Source organism: Chaetura pelagica, unplaced genomic scaffold (genome assembly GCF_000747805.2).
Source record: "Chaetura pelagica isolate M959 unplaced genomic scaffold, ChaPel_1.0 scaffold46, whole genome shotgun sequence".
Lineage (NCBI taxonomy): Eukaryota > Metazoa > Chordata > Aves > Apodiformes > Apodidae > Chaetura > Chaetura pelagica.
Window position 1 is genome coordinate 5,899,537 of NW_009954102.1, and position 17,428 is coordinate 5,916,964.

Below are 17,428 nucleotides of genomic sequence, written 5' to 3' on the forward strand. Positions count from 1 at the left end.
CATGCAGAAGGGAGAAGGAGTGGGAAAAGCATTTGTGTAGCAGGGTTGAATGGGACTGAAGTGACCATTTAATTTTCCATGGGTAAGTGCTGTTCATGTCAGGTCATAACTGCCCATCAGTCTTCTCCCTATTCCAGCTCTCTCTACTCATTCCCATATTTCAAAACTACCAGGTTCATATGAAACTGGAGTGGTTTTCCTGCAGTTGCTACCTCTCTCCTTTCCTCTTATTCCTCATCTCCCACAGAATTTGTCTGAAATGACACAGATATTCAGGATAATAACAAAAATCAGGAGAAGTTCTGAATCAAAACTCAAGAAAATTATTAACAAATTAATCAAGAATAAATAAGTGAAATTGATTGTAATTAATTAATACTAGCTACAAAAATGTTGCAGAAAGCATCTCATAAATTAAATGCAATTTAAATATTCTATTATTTTCCAAGGCTGGCTAATTAAGGTAAAAACAAACATGGAATATATTTAGACTTCTGTATGATGTCTGACTTTCTGCTGCATAACATTTTTTATTTAAAATTAGTCCCACATCAACAAGGCACATATTAAAGAGATTAAGAACAGGCTAATTCACAAACCTGCAAAGGGGTTTGTCGATGGGAAAAGCATGATAGAGAGAGGATGCTCTTAGTACAGATCAGGATAGACTCTCCTGGGTCTGTTGCTATCCCATGCTTCTGGAAGGCAGTTTGCAGTCCCTGTTGGTAACATTTGCAGATGTCACAAAGGCTGTCAGCATGTTAAACGTGCAGAGAATGGAGCAGCAGTGCACAGCTACACACATCACTCAGCGAGTTGATCCCAGACGAGGTTATGAAGGCAACCAGGAGGAGGAGTGGGGAGGAGGATTCTCAGGGCTTAGCATTTGAATCACTCAAGATGAGCAGTGGTGCGTCAGGAGAGGGACTGCCACCTCTGCAGAGAGCAAGCTGGCAAACAGGGCAGGGAAGTGAGTCTCTGCTGAAGGACATGCTTTTGTCCTTTCACTGCCACCTTAACGCTTGCATGTGATTTTTCTAATATGTCTTTTCCTTAAGAGGGATCCAGTTTGCCTGACTCTCTAAGCATCATCTGTTTTGTTGGCTTCTGTTGGAGCAATCCTACAGTAAATACCCAAATTCCCAGGCAAGTAGTGATGACAGATGACTTGAAAGACTTGAAAGCAAGATGTACTTCATCTAATTAAGGTGGTTAAATTTAGACAGGCGAGATCTCTCCTTGAAGGCCTTCAGAATGCCCTGCCTGCCCCACTGGCCACACAGGGAATTTTAAGTTCTTCTTTTGACACTGAGTCAGATAAACTGGATCACAATCCCCCTGAAGCCACTTTACTTATGTAAATCTATATTATCTCTACTGGTAAGGAAATCTGTCTAACTCACTCACAGGTGTTGGCTAAGCAGCCTGTCTTGCCATTTAGTCCATTATACAGTCCAGTGCAGTAAAAACCTGACACCACATGAGAATCACCTTTGCTCTATATAGTGCATATCCTCTGCCAAGATTTAAGAGCATCCAGGGTTTTCATCAAGGCCAAGATACATCCTGAAATAAATTCATGCTTTGCCAGGAATTTGGGGCAAGAAAATTGAATTTCCAGCTACTGTGAATGGGGACAAAATCACCGAGTTCCTGGTTTCATTGAGAAGTTTCAGTGCTTCCTTTTTTCTCATGGTATGCTTTGCTTTTCTCTTTGCCTATCTCTCAGTTCAGTCAGACATAATCCATTCTTCTATTTTTCTATTTTATAGCCATCCCACAGGAGTAATCAATCAGTATTTGTACAGCCTTCTGAGGCTATCAGATGGAAGGAAGTGTATAAATGCAAATTGATACGATTGTTCTTACACTGCTACCAAGGGACCTGCAAACAGGATCAGGCCCCATATATTCAGATATACACAGACTTAGTCACATCTTGTGAAAGCAGCCAGAAGATAAAACCCGAGGAAGTGGGGGACTAGAGAACCTCTCTTAGGAGGAAAGGTTGAGAGAGCTGGGACTCTTCAGCCTGGAGAGGAGAAGACTGATAGGAGACCTTATTAATGTCTATAAATATCTATAAGGGAAGTGTAAGGAGTATGGGGTCAGGTTCTTTTCAGTAGTGCCATCAAAAGGACAAGGGTCGATGGGCATAAACTGAAATACAGGAAGTCCCATCTAAATACTAGGGAAAACTTCGTTACGGTGAGGGTGACAAGACACTGGAGCAGGCTGCCCAGGGACCTGTGGAGTCCCCTTCTCTGGGGATGTTCCAGACCCATCTGGATGGAGTCCTGAGCAATGTGCTCTAGGCAATCCTGCTTTAGCAGGGGAGTTGGACTAGGTGATCTCTTGAGGCCCCTTCCAACTCCGATGATTCTGTGTGTCAATAAAATGCAGGTAAAGGTGATTCAAGGATTGATTACACTTTTAAAGCTGAATCTTTGTTCTGCAAGTTTTGATCAGGTTTGCTTTTAGCACTGTCTTTGATACCTACACTTGGAGTGTAATTTCTCTGGGTTGTCTGCACTGGTGTACATTGTCCATCATGTAGTGACCCAGTCTTTCCAGGCTACTCTTATAGTCAGTGTTATCTAATACAGCTTTTATGGTGCAACCTGTGTGACCTTTATTAAACATCCACTTCATCATAAGTAGTTCCCATAAGATGTGAGAAATTACACCCAAGTGTTTCTCTTCATTGACCATACATTGTCTGGGGTAGACCCAGACAGCTGTCTCAGATGTAGGCATCTATATTTGATTAGGCAAATCCCATTCTGTAATTACCTCTGTCAGTAAATTTAACAATGCCAGGGAACATTCCCAAGCACTGGAATGCAATCATCTACATTCTTTGGTTTTTCGAATGGGGCCTGGAATTATTTTGGCCCCAAACCATCAGCACTTTCCTAACTCAATCCTATGTGTGGGTGAGTATCCAGCATCAGCCAGGGAATGATCTGAGCTGTGAGTTTGGATGCAGCTACCTTGTTCCAGAGGCTGAGATACTTTAATGCTATAGACACAGCCAGGCTGTGCCAGCTGGCCCCAGGTTTAGGAAATGGGCCCTGGATCATATCCACAGCTGAACACCCATCACAGCTGTGGCTGAGAACCTCCAGTGGATAAACTAGGTAGTCCACCTTGAAAGAAAACTTGCAGCCCTGCTGTATCTACTCATTTGAATAACATCCCATAGGAACAACGTGGCAGAAGCAGAAACAGGACCAGATTCTCACCAGGCAGCTTTCAAAAGCTTCACAGTCTTGCAGCCCCTCTCCGCCCGAGATTTTGGAGTTTATTTTGTTTTGGCTTGGATTCCTGGTTGGTTGGTTGGCTTTGTTTCTTTTAAATTCTGCATTACTCTTTAAAAGACAGAAAGAAAGAAGCTGGATCGAGATGTTTTATACAGACTCATGATCACATATATTTACTCTTTATGAAATATCTTAAAGCAATGCAGTTTTTAGGAATAATAAAGTACTTTATTTTGATACTCTTTTCCTAAGTAATAAAATCCTTAGTTTTCATCCTCTTTTTTGCCTCTTGCTGAAACCACCAGGAACTTCATGCTACTAAACAGCCAGCAGCACCACCAGGTGAGATTTATTGTGTAGCTGTTGATTTTATGTCAGTATAAAGTCCTGAAGTTGACTGCACTTTGCTCCTTACCATCTGTTTCTGTATCAGCTTCTCCTACTGCATTCAGCCCTGTCCTCACAGGACTCACAGCAAAGGCCACCTCAGGCCATCTCCAAAAAGGCAGACTAAGGCTGACACAATTAGCAGAGGTAGCCTCCAATAAAGGAGCAGGAAGTCTCTTAGAAGGACAGGTCAGAATCATAGAAAATTATTGATTGGAAAATACGTTTAAAATAATTAAATCCAACCATTAATCCAGCACTGCCAAGTCCACCACTAAGCCATGTCACCATGTGCCACACCCCCACATCCTTTAAATGCCTCCAGGGATGGTGACTCAACCACTGCACTGGGCAGCCTGTTCCAGTGCCTGACAACCCCTGCAGTGAAGAAATTTTTCCTGATATCCAACCTAAAATTCCCTTGACACAGCTTGAGGCCATTTCCTCTTGCTCTAAAGACACTGGTCTCTTCTATGAGACCTGTAGCATTGCCTTTCCATTCTGAACCCACCCTTGTAAATAGAAAGTAACACTGCCACTTGGCATCACCCTCTGATTTGGGCTGAATAACCACACTATCCTCCATTCTTAGTGAGGAGCTGAAATAACGCAAGGCAGGTATCCAAGATGTTGACAGCCCAAGGATTAATACCATCTCTGTTCTTAACAGGATTTCTATGCTTAGGAATGTCTTTTCCAGCTTCCTTTGGATCTGTAGCATTAAAAATACATGGCAGGAGCTTCACCAGTCAGCTTGAAAAGCTGATAAATATGATGTCCATATAAAGCCCTTAAGGAGGCCACAACTAGCAGGTATAATTTACAGTTCCACAGATCTCCACCTAGAGATGGGTTGTAGCAGACACCTTTGTTTTCAAAGCACTTTTCCAAACAGGCAGAGACATGAAAATAAAGATACATGGTGATGGAGTAATGAATATTCAGTGTTAGTCTTTTATGATAACAGGAAGCACAGTAACAACAGCTGAAAAGATGAGGTTTAATTGTTGCAGAAGTGATAAGGAGGAACACATGTGGGAGTGTATTTGATTTTTTTTTTCACTCATCTGTGGTAGCTTCTTCAGTAATCTTCATTTTCTCCAGCTGAATCAGTATTTTCTCTCTCGAAAAAGAAAACAAAACCACAACTTAACCTCCCCACCCACAGAAAACATATCACTTAACCTTCTGCTGCTCCCAGCTATCTTCACAAGCTGTCTTAATTTTTCAGACCCTGAAGAAATATTATACATTAACATCATGCATTTTATGATGCTCTTACTTGTCACGGATCTTGCAGCTCCTTCCTAACACTGGAGGCTTTTAGCAGGTAACAGTGTGAACAAGCTATGTTTGTTTAGAAAATGGCAAGGATATTTTTACAACCAAAAAACCCAAAACCAGCTCATTTCTTCCTGAGAAATTTCTGAATTTTGGTGATAAAATGAAATTTTAAAAGGTTTGGAGGACTAATCAGAAAAAAAAATAATGTATTTTAACTCTGTTCCAAAAAGTTTGATCTTCGAATTGAAAATTTTGCTTTTTAAAACAAAAATAACTTGATTGTCATGGGAAAGACAAAATAATCCCATAGATGGAAACTGAAACAGCAGGTTTATGCTCCATATTTTTTCAAAAGCTCTTTTCCATATGTGAAAGTATTTACCAGTTTTATTTGACAAATGTTAACCCCTGGAAAACCTTGGCTTGGCCAGTCTTTATGTGATAAGCTTTTTAGCAACTTCACTGTCTGTTCACTGTAGCTACTTAGGGAAATAACACGTAAATGGGGTTAAAACTGCTGTGACAAATAGACAATCTGAAAATACATCAATATATGAAGAACCCTATACTTGCTTCCTCCTACACAAGAGTTTTAAGGAGCCTTTCAGCACCTACTCCTTTTGTTATTATCACTGCATCCTCCAGTGTCTTTACTAGCAGCCCGACTCTCCATTCCCCTCATCCATCTCAGGTGTTTAGGTTTAACATCTCCAGTCTATGGGTGAAGGTTTATGGTCCTAGAAGGCTGAACATCCTCACCAAGAGGCAACTCAGTGTTCCACACTCTCCATTTCTCCAGCTGAAAGGGATTTCTTAACTATTTTCAAAACCACCATGTAGCACAAAAGCAAAACAGCAGCTTTAACCACATTAACCACAGTTTGTTTTTTTGACCACGAAGGGTCACCCTGGCTCTTTCATTCTTTCTCCAATGCCCTCATCCCCTGGTACCATGCAACGACTCCCTTTGTCTCACCCTTTCCACGACTGCTCTCCCTCTCTGGCTCCTGTGTGATGCTGGCCTTGCACTTCATGGAGGTTCAAACTTGACCGAGACTTGCTGAAGAAGGGATTTTCTCTTAAGATCCACATTTCTAAAACACTGGAGTTTTTCCTTCCCATTTTAACATGGAAAATCACAGAAGTGTATAAACAAGAACTGCTATTTGTTCTGAAATCTGTTTTATTTACTCTCCTATACACAGCCTCTGTGGCTATTTGAAATTATTCCTCTGGTTTTTCACTGTTTATTGTCCTTTTGTACTACTGATTTTTACTATATCTATTGAACTATCAGACCATAACAACTTAAAATCACTATGTCAATAGGACTTTGTAGCTTTACTTGCTTGTGAATCAACCTATGGCTCAGGTGCTCTCAGGCACCTGACTCTACCTTCTTCAGTACCTAATGGGGGCACCTATGCCAACCTCTTGAGCAGACTGATGATTCTTTTTAAACCATCAGGGATGATTCCCTCCCTGCTTTAGGATAAATCTGCAAGTAAATTTGCATTGCTTTGACTTCCTGCTATGTATTGTTTCTCCCAAAATCACATCTGTTTTGCTCTGTACTGTCATCCATTTGTGGGATTTTTTTACAGTCGTTTGTTCCTGAAGTTGTCTTGTTTCTGGGAGTAGGAATCTTCAATTATTTTCCTGAGATGCAGTTACATTTTTTCTAAGCTGAGTCTTGTTTCAAGTATTTCTGAGTGTTTCAAATCTCCCTCTGGTTCGTTATTTCTTTGGGCTCTAAACTCTGTGAACAATCATTCAGTTCCCCCAGCCAACATCCCTGACATGTCAGTTATTCTCCTTTAAAGAGGATTCATTGGATGACACCAGGGAGGATATAAATATCAGCATATCCCAAGACTGTTCTCAGAAAAGGTGCTGATGTCCTGCTTGTTTCTCTGATGTACTTCCAACCAGCTTTTTTAGCTCCTTCATGGATTTTACCATTTGAGATGATCAATATAACACACTGGTCACTTCATCATCCATGTTAACTGTGGGAGAACTAGTGCCAGGATCACACTGTGTTATTGTGTACTCCAATGGACAGGCAACACCAGCTGCCAGTGCCCTTTGATAATATTGCTTCATTTTCCTGCTCTGGAAGGATCCAGTGTGTGCTCAGCCATACCATTCATTGGACATATTTCTTTGCCCTCTCTGCACGGCCTGTGCCTCAGCAATGCCCTGCTTGAATGCTCCACTGCAGCATCCTAGCAGACAGAAGTTGTTCAAGACCAGAAGAAGCTGCAGAAAAAAACCCACACTTTTGCCATATCTTAATTAGGCACTAGAGGGACTTGCTTCTCCTAGGATCCAGGCTTCTTGTTTTGTGTTCCTGAACTCTTTCTGTGGTCAGCAGAAAGTTCTGGCCATCTTTCTGAGCCATGATCAGCTCTGTGGAGGACTTAATGGGCAAGGCCACTGCAATTTCCCCTGCCAGACCAGGTCCCAGCACAATATATGCCACAGAATCAATGGGTACAAAGGACAAAGAAGCTTCAAGCAGAGCTTCTTCAGCATGTGCTGAATCCCACAGGGCTAAGGTATCTCTGTGAGTTTGTCAACATAACTTAGATGTGGTGACAAATTCTGTCAAAGTCTATTAGAAGCCTGTATGTATAGAAATGAGGAATCAGGCTCTCACTTCCCACTCAAGGTCTTGCTTGTCTGTGTAAGTACAAAGGCTCAGTAAAGGTTTTGCATTTAGACTTTATTCACTGGTAGCATTCAACCATTGGCATAAGTGCATCATAAAATAGACAAAGAGCTGCAATTGGTACCAATGGAGCTTAGCATTTCCAGAGGTTGTTGAAGCAGATTTCCATCACAGGCAATGCTTTAAGGTGAGCAAATAGGAATCTGACAGGGTCCCTTCTACAGAATTTCCCACCCTCGACCTCTCCTTCTTCTTGCCTGTCAGAATTCCAGCCCACATTCACAAGCACCTCCAGATCAGCAGCATCTAGGCCATGAAATAAAAACAGCCTGAATTTGAAAGGGATCATGTTCTTGCAGCACCCATTCAAATATCTAAAATACAAACCAGTTTTACCAAAGCAGTTGTGAATCTTTGCCACTGATTTCAGTCAGACAGGCTTCCAATCCAATGCTCCCAGCATCTCTGTTGTATTCTTTGGAAGAATTCCCTGTTTCTGCACTACTGCAGGACCTCAGGCTCTCTCTGCACCTAACACAAGCCCTCCAAAGATGGGCTCCTTCTTCAGATCATGCTGTTCATACACACAGAAGGGTATGTGACGGGGTGTCAGCATGAAAGGGTTTGCTGAATATGCTGGTTTTCTCCACCACTGATAATTACATCAAGTTGAGCGTAGCCAGCTACTTATCTACTCCTGGATGAGGCAGGGTCTACTGACAGCCTGGAGCTTCCCAGTTTCCCTTCTCCCTCCTGTTTCAGGAAGGGTTTATTGTGGAAGAACCTTGCTGTCTCGGGCTCTGCACAATGTCCTTGGTCCCATCCCAAAATGAATCCACTTCTGCTTCATGGAACTAGCTAAAATACAGCAGGGACTTGGTGGAGGGGGAGACACCGAGCAGAGTTTTGAGGGCTTGTTTTTTTTTTAATTACATTTCTGCAATTTAGCCTTACAAGTGTATAGCTCCTGCAAAGCAAATCAGCCTTGTCTCCTGCCTTGCCTGCAAGGGGCTGTCAGGTCTGCTAGCACTGGATCTGCTGTCCCAACCAGTCCTGGCTGGAGCTCCTGGAGGAGCAGAGCTTGCTGCCAGGAGAGTTGGTGGGCAGGTCTCCTGCTGCAAGTGCATTTCTCTGCTGCTCTCCTTTTGGTCCGGGGAGCTGCAGAATTTTTCTGCTCTTATGTAATGGTCTGATGGTGTCTTTGCTTGGAAAACCTCTTTTTTTTTTTTTTTTATTCTTTCTTTTTTTATTTTCCCCCAGCTGGAGGATATCAGGAGCCTCGTCCTGCCTCTCTTGGGTCACTGCTCAGGGAACTGCTGGACGCTGGGGGAAACGGTGGGGGAGAGATGCTGACGGGCAGCAGGAGGGAGCATCTCACTCCCCCTTCCTCCCTTTGCCCCAAGCCCTTCCCGACATCACCGACCCCCTTCGTCGGAGCACGGGGCAGCTCCACCTGGGCCACCTGGGGCTGCAAACTGGGTGGGAAAGGGAACAGGAGGCAATTTGGGGCTGGGAGCTTTACTCCCCCCAATGTATGGGGTATCAGCTTGCAGCCTGCAAATGACAGATTCATGGAAGTTAAGAGCAAAAAGACCTTTTGCAACCAGTCTGCATACCAGAGGTCATAAAATTTCTTTGGATTCTTTTCCTGCTTCGTGTCCAACAGCTGAGGCTAACCTAGGATTATTATGGAAACAAATAAGAGAGAGATTATTTTAATCTGAAAACTTAATTTAGTAATGGGCAAGAAAAGGTATAACTGGAGTAAAAGTCATTCTTCCACTTTAAAATCTACCTTCATTACAAAAGTATATATACTTTTATACCACAGACATGTGTATATATACACACACATATGTATGTATCATGTTTCTGGTCTAATTTTATCTAGCTTCAGTCTCCAGCCAATGTAGCAGCATTTGGTGCTTAACAAAGTGCTTACACCCACTTGCTTTTGACTGAGATCAAGTCAATGTTTTATCTTGTCTTTAACAGCTCCATGAGAGAGTCTCTCTCAAAATTATTTTCAATCCTTTGTTCATTCATGGGCCATTCTCTAAACCACACACACACACACACACCCCATTGATCAATATTTGGCTGTCTTGCTGCAACTTGCTGCAGTCTTTTAAAGGAGTAGTAGAGAGAGAGGGAGAGAGAAAGGGAAACTGACAGGAAGGGGTGAGGAGCTACACATGTCACATGTGCTTTCTAAGACGGCCAGGAGCATCTGCAGGCTGGATCTGGTGGAGGATGCTGCGGCAGGTGATACACAGAGGGCTCCAGTCGTTTTTCTACAAGCTGGGCTTATTCGTGAGCAGGCATCCGGTGTTTTTCCTCACTGTGCCCGCAGTCCTGACCATCATCTTCGGCTTCAGCTTGCTCAACCGCTTCCAGCCTGACACTGACCTGGAGAGCCTGGTAGCCCCCAGCCACAGCCTGGCCAAGATCGAGAGGAGCTTAGCCAGCAGCCTTTTCTCCCTCGATCAATCCAAAAGCCAGCTGTATTCGGACTTGCACACCCCGGGGAGGTATGGCAGGGTGATTCTCCTCTCCAAACCCGGAGGCAATATTTTGCATCAGGCTGATGTGATCCTGCAGATCCACCGAGCCGTGCTGGAAATGAAGGTGAACTACAAAGGCTATAATTATACTTTTTCCCATCTGTGTGTGTTGAGAAATCAGGATAAGAAATGCGTGCTGGATGATATTATTTCAGTGCTAGAGGATCTGAGGCAGGCTGCCCTCTCCAATAAGACAACAGCCAGGGTGCAAGTGAGCTATCCCAACACTAAATTAAAGGTATGCTCTTACTGCATGCTTTTGCCAATTAAAGAGGCAGCACTTCATTTCTTGTCCTAAACAGCAAAAAAAAAGAAAGATAATCATTTCTATCTCTCTGTGTCTAAATGTGTGTGATCTGGGATTTCCTGGGGAAGCAGCTGAAACGGGTGCCTTGCTATTGTGGCTGAGGAGGGGAGGCGGGGGGGGGAAGCAGGGAGTGAAGAACATCCTGGGGACCGGGAGACCTTGCGGTGCCTCCAAGGGTTAACACACCGGGGAAAAGGGGCAAGGAGGTCGGGGAGAGGTCGAGAGCTGGGCTTTCACTCTCCGCTTTCCCAGCCCCATGAGGTGGTGGGATCATTTAACTTTAATACGGCAAGAAGATGTTTTTCCTCAAAGGCACAGTGAGCTCCTCTATCTCCCCGCCCCTGCGAGTGCTATAGGAGCAGCAGGAGGTTTGAGCCAGAAGGGATTTCAGGTGTTCTGCCTTTTGGGGTTTTTTTTCTTCACTTGCATGCAAAGAAAGGGAAGGGAGGTGGGATTTTTCTTTTTTTTTTTTTCTTTCTCTCAGTGTGAGAATAATTAACTCTGCCGCTAATGAATGGGCTAGAGTTTTGGGACTGATCCCATCAGCTAGAGGCTTCCAGTGAAGGCAAGACAAGGTAAAAGGTGAAAAGTTTTGGTTCTTCCAATTCAAAGAGCAAACAGTTTGGCACAAATGATCTCGGGAGCCTTTCCCTGGCACACAAGCACCCACCTGCTTTCCCTCTCGTCTGGAGGCAGGACTAACCTGCTGGGAGCAAATAAGTTTGCAGGTGGCTGCTGAAGGAAGTTTCTGTGAATGACAGTGTATCTGCCTGCTCCTCAAGCATTGCACCACTGCCAGGTTTTACCGAATTGAGTGTAACAAACTAGCTGGCACTCTAGTTACTCATGGCTCGGGTCATAGGGAAGAGGGCATGGTCCTTCCTGTAAACCAGGGAGGCTTTTGAGGGGTTACCTGTTCCCCTTTCTTCAAAGAGATGCCCAGGGATGAGGGAGGTAATGCTCTCGCAAGTACCAGCCAAATCCTGAAGTTACAGTTTGTTTCCTACTGTTCATTTAGCAGGAAAAAAAGCAAAGCCATTTCTTGCCTCAAAAACTGAAGCAGAGACAGATTGATTTTATTGGTCTTTTTGCTCCAGTAAAAGGGCCAGATGGGACAGTTGGGGTTTGGTCCCGTTGCTCTAGATGTGACAGTAACTGTTGTCAGAGTTGTGGCTGTTCGAGTTGAGCGTGTGGGAATGAAAAGGTGTCCTTGCTGGGAAGTCCTGAGTACAAGGAGTTATTCTGGATTAAATATCCCTGAAAACAATTTGTCTTGTAGTTTACTGCAAATTTGCTGTTGCTATTGCAGAATTCAAGTGTTTGCCTTCTATTTTGCTTATTTCTAAAGTCAAGATTGAGCTAGATTAGGGGAAAACACTGATAATCTGGACTAACATAATTATAAACCAGCTTCATACAGAAATAGTAATTCTGCTCTCTCAATCCAGATTAAGTTTCTTGTGTAGAGAAACCTTAACTGAGCTTGCCAAAACTAGGATGGGATCCCTTGGAATGTGTGTTTTTTTACTAGAAGGGTGTCTACAGCTCCTTTTTTTCTTTTTTTTTTTTTTTTTTTTTTAAATAAAACCAAAGGAAAAAATTATCTGGTCTGTATCAGAGAATTACTGGAATAAGTACTTGATAGATAATTCAGAGAGATAAAGTTTTTTCCTAAAGCCCAGATGTTTGACCCTGAGCACTGCCAAATACCAACTCAGCACCTCCAATCCCCCAAGTAGTTGTTGTGTAGCATCTTCTGGATGAAGGAATAAATGTCCTTAAGTATGTAGGTTTAAAGCTGGAGCAAGAAGGCAGCCTCCTTCCCACTTCTCAGCCAAGGAAGGTAAAACCAACATAATCTGCGACTGCGCTTTAGAGAGAAGCTGATGATTACAACACATTTCTGTGGACAGGGAGTGTTACTGAAGAAAGAGTAACACATTTTGCCACAGTTTTTCTTTTTCTGGTATGGGAAGGACTGTGTTGTGGGACTGTGGTCAGCCCTGAACCTGGACTAGACTTCAGCTATGGCGAGTCCTCAGACCCTCACTGCCTTTGATCTCCTTGGTTCCAGTTGCTGGCAATAAATTGCTACTTTGTATAGATTTATTGACCAGGCGAGCCCCTTCTCCCTCATCTCTGTTGTCACACCTAACAAGCTACAGGGTTACAGAGTTGTGAGCAAACATCTTTTGCTCTCCTCCAAGCCATGGCCAAAATACTGATATGATTTAGGCTCCCCAGCTGTTTGCTGACCACCCTCTCTGCACACCTCTGAGGAAAGACTGTGGAAACCAGGCCTGTGTTGCTTGTTTTGGGGTGTCTAGGTGTATTTAACCAGAAATACATCATATACTGCACCCACTAGGGTCGATAATTTTCTGGATGTTCAGCAAAGGGAACAACTCCTGTAGCTATGAGGTTTCCTATTTCTTTTTGCTTCACTCATGACAGGAAGGAGTGGTTGTGGCCAGACCTCATGGGAATGCAAACAAGAGTCAAATCTGGCTGCCTTTGTTCAGCGTGGACCAGTGTTCATCATACTCACCAGTCCGTGTCCTTGGGAGCTTTCTAAACTTTTATGCACCATAAAGACCCTGCAGGATCTTCTAGGTTGCCTCACTTTCTCAAAGGACACGTTGCTTGGTTAATACTGTTAGATTTTGCTCTGTCTTGTTCTTTTAATAACGACGAGAGTTTAAATAAAATGATTCCAAGAATGATGTGGTGAGTTTACAAACCACAAAGGTGTCCCAGATGTGTTTAGTCTGCAGCTGACACAGGTCAAGTGTCACCCTGTACTGGTTTGGGAATCAAAATGGCAATATTGAATTGTCCTGACTGGTCTCCTGCTCCATCGGGGAGCTGCAAAAACATCTTGTAGTTCTTTCTTTCCCTCAAGCCCTGCGAGCAGCTCTGAAATCTGTCCCTCTTCTTGTCTGCTGCTGGAGCCCAAATTGATTTGATTCCCTCAGGTGAGCCTGATGGAGACTGGATGTAGGGGAGCTCAGGACAGGTCTTTCACAGGAACTTTGTGGCATCCATATGAGCAGCTTTCAGCAAAGAGCTCTGGTTTTTAAACAGCTGTTACTGGGCTGCAAAATCTAATGAAACTGCTTGGTTTCTCCTAAGAAATCAGGCTGTGAAGGGTAATGATTGTTTAATTGTTACTTGCTGTAGTGTTGGAGGAGCTTGTAGCCTTGAATACATCTGGCTTCACTGCCCTTCTGGAAGTCTTGGTGTCTTCACACACCAGAGAAGAAGCAGAGAGATGGGACTTATATCCCAAGTGCAGACTGCAGTGCAGTTTCAAACGGGTTTAAAATCCACAGTGGCAACAGAGGAATAATTTTGGGCTAGTTCATTCTTCTGAAAGGGCAGGTGAACGAGGAGGCATGAAAATTCCTGGTGCCATGGCTTTGGGGACACTCTCTAGTCTGTTCACAGTTATTGCTACACTGTGCTGCAGTCTGCAGCCCAGCCAGAGAGTGACTTGCCCAAGGTCATACAGATACACTGTGGTGGAGCAGGAAAACAAAGCTGGATGCATGAAGTCTTGATGAAGACTTTTAAGATCCATCCAGGAGCAAGATTGTTCATGCTTTCCCCAGCCCAGGGAGGGAAAATAATGTTCCCATGCTTAGGGTCTGGATTGTGCCCTGACCTCAGACCCTGGACAAGTCCAGACTGAGCACTGACTCTCAGACATCAAAGTGTTAAATGACAAGTCTTAACAAATCCAAGCATAAGTTTTGTCAATTAAGACTTCCAAGAAAGTGCCAGGGCATTGCTTGGGAGTTAGCAGGGTCCATTCCTGGTTGGTATTTTCACCCTATTCTGGGGATAGGAGTGTGCATCTGCTTGGATACATTGTGCCCTTGCCCCCAGAGCCAGAGTGTGTTCTGAAGCACATTTTATTTATTGGTATAGACAGAATTACTGATTACATGAGGATTACTTCTTTTGTAGTATCAAGTATGGGGAAGGAGGTTTGTTGATGATCCTGATTTGCCAATAACCCAGCAAATTTACCATCCTCATCAAGAAAAAAAAAGAAACAAAAAATCACTGCAAAGAATGAGAATTATTTCTGAGCACAGTCCTTACCTGGAGGAAAAACAAAAAGGAAAAAACCAAAACAAAACCAAAACAAAACCCATGAAAGCTTGCTTTTTTTTTGTTTTGTTTGTTGTTTTTTTTTTTTTTTAGGTATTTCACCTTTACTGTTTCTTTTCCTTTTTATTTATCTGAGAAAACATAACAACTTTGAACTTCCCTCTCTCAGATCAGAATGAATATAACAACTGTTGGTTGAAAAGGAGCCTTTGTAAGCACATTGGTTTTTGTAATATCTCTTCAGTTAATTAAGTATCAGTCATTTATGAACACTGGCATAAACAGCAGCCAATAAAACAGGCATCTCTATTACCACTTTTGTGATAAGTACATCAGCTGGATATTGAATTCTTCATTGCTGAGGTAGAAAAGTTACTTGCATTCACTTAGCATCTTGAAACCTGCAATTACAGACTCGCTGCTGACCAGATTCTCATTTTTTCTCATGCTGATAACTGTGTTTTCAAACGAGTCTTGCTTCTTTTACATTTGTGGGGTCTTTCCAACTGCTTAGAGTTTAACTCTTCCTTACATGACCCGAAGGCACCGAGCCCACCTACTGGAGAGTAGGCATCTGCATATCAATAATGACCACAAAGAGTTTGGTCCTTCAGTAAAGTTGGTTCAAGTATAAAATTACTCTGATTCCAAGGACCAGATACTTTCTGAGGCAATGTGGCTTGGTAGTCATGTGTGACTCCACCTGTCCCAGTCTGGTGGCTCAGGATCCTGTGAAGTGCTCTGGGGCTGGCAAGAGTTGCTAAGTCAAAGCAAAATAATAAATCATGAGCAGGGAGAGGATCAGAAGAGGCAGGCTGGAGGCTGCAGATAGTTTTCATCCTCTCAGATCAAGACAGGACTGGTCAGGCTGAGGTCAGAGTAGCTGCTGAATAGCATGAAAGCAAGCTGATAATGTTTGAAGGCAGGAAGTCTCTTCTGGGTCACAGTTTGGGGAAAAAGCATCTGGGGAAAAAAAAAAAAAAAAAAAAAAAAGGCTGCCTTGTTCTTCCATCTGTGTTTCCATACTGGAAACAACAGGACTAGAAAGGGCTCCTCATCCACCTCACCTGGAGTGGCTGGTGCAGCTGATGTCTGCAGCAGGTTAGCTCTGCCCATACTGGGGGATGTCCCTGCAGCTACCAGCTCCTAAGGGCATGACAGTCTGGTCCACGTGACCTGCTTGCTCCACATTGCCAAGAAATGAAGGATTTCCTTGCATTTTTAGGAAAACACTCCACCCCCCCCTCTGCTTACGAACAGTCGACAGTACGAACAGTCTTTTTCTTAGTTCTGCTACATCAGGTGTTAAAACAACCCTGTTGCCTTGGAGGAAGTTCACACTGTGGATCCTGATCACACCAGGGACATGGCAGCAGGTTAACCTGTAACAGAATAGGCTGTCCCAGCATGAACAATCAGCAGAAAGACTGCTGAAACCTATCAAAACAAGGATGATATTTAGGGTACTATTTTTGCATTCTTTTTCAGTTATGACTTTATCAGTCTCTGGGGTAAATTCCACCTTCAATCCACCAGGCCTATAAACAGCAGGTTAGTTGGGTGTGGAACTCTTTCCTTCCCACCAAGTATCTGAGAGTTATGGCCATGTCAAAGTCTGCAAAGAAAGTATTCTTTATTGACATCTTAGGTGACCTTGGTCAGCTGCTTTGTGCCTTTCCTTCCCAACTATTCCACTCTTCACTTTTGTCAGCACTTGCTGGGAGACATGGCCTTTTATGCAGTGCCAGGCCTTCTGGAGACCTTGCCGTGCCATGAATAATAATAAAGAAGCAATTGGAAGGTTGTTTGGGTAGAGAGAAAAGGAAGATGCAATTGCAAGTCCTTTCAGTTAGTAACGACTGCTCCTCTCTGTGGATCTGATATGGATAGCAATCACTTGCCAAAGGTGGAAAGTCCAGCAGCACTTTGTCATTTTCCTATGAAAACTATTCCTCTGTGGACAGATAAAAAAAGAAAAGAAAAGTTTAATTTGTTAAATATTCAGTTAACTCTTGGGGATGATTTTGTGCTGACATAGGAGGGCTCTGAACTTGTCCTGACATACAACCATACAACAAGGATAACCATATAACAAATGGTTGTTCTTGCTCTCTGTAACAAGAATTAAAACTAATTCAGGTATCACCATGCTCATAAGGTGAGAGAATATAGCTGAGCCTTAGTAAATAAGATGTGTCATTGTCCCAGCCAGAGAAAGATGCTTTAAAGGAGAGATCCTTAAACTGACATTAACTGATGAAATACATGTCCCGTGGTAGAATTTGTAAGGAGAAAATTAGATTAATAAATACATCAAAAAGAGTTCTTGATGTCCTTTATGTGTGTGGGGGTATGCACATTGCATGCATACCTTTCTTAGTTGGTAAACATTGATACAGGTAAGGTTGGGATAGACATTTTGAAAACAGTAATTGAAGAACAAAACCTTCATTAAACCCTTTCAGCCACTAAGAGATAAAAGAGCCTTATCAGAGCTCTGCACAGGTATTATTACAGAAGTCATGGTGAAAAAAACCTACTTGGTGGTTTTCCGAGAGAAGTGAATTGAGTTATTAAAATAATGATCTTGCATTTCTGGAGAAAGCCCTTTAATTTATGCAGACCCTTCAGATCCATTGCACACTCCTAGTGCAAACAGCAAGCCATGCTGTGCCTGGCTGGAACTTGAGCTGAAAAGCAGCTTTAAGTACAACTGAAACAAAGTCTTCAACAACGTAGGAAAGCTGGTGCAGCACATGAAGGAAAAGAGAGGGGAAGACAAGGGCAGGCAGATAGGACAAGCTGTAAAGTCTTTTATACTTCTGTTGCTCTC

The 17,428-nt window shown here is 43.1% G+C and overlaps 1 protein-coding gene across 1 annotated transcript in view; it reads left to right on the top strand.

Moving 5' to 3' along the window:
- Nucleotides 1-9,861: 9,861 nt before the first annotated feature.
- PTCHD4 (patched domain containing 4) overlaps nucleotides 9,862-17,428 on the top strand; it is a 76,798-nt gene continuing 69,231 nt past the window's right edge. Inside the window, exon 1 of the mRNA XM_010002391.1 lies at nucleotides 9,862-10,410. Coding sequence (XP_010000693.1) covers nucleotides 9,862-10,410 — 549 coding nt within the window. The remainder of the gene's footprint in view (nucleotides 10,411-17,428) is intronic.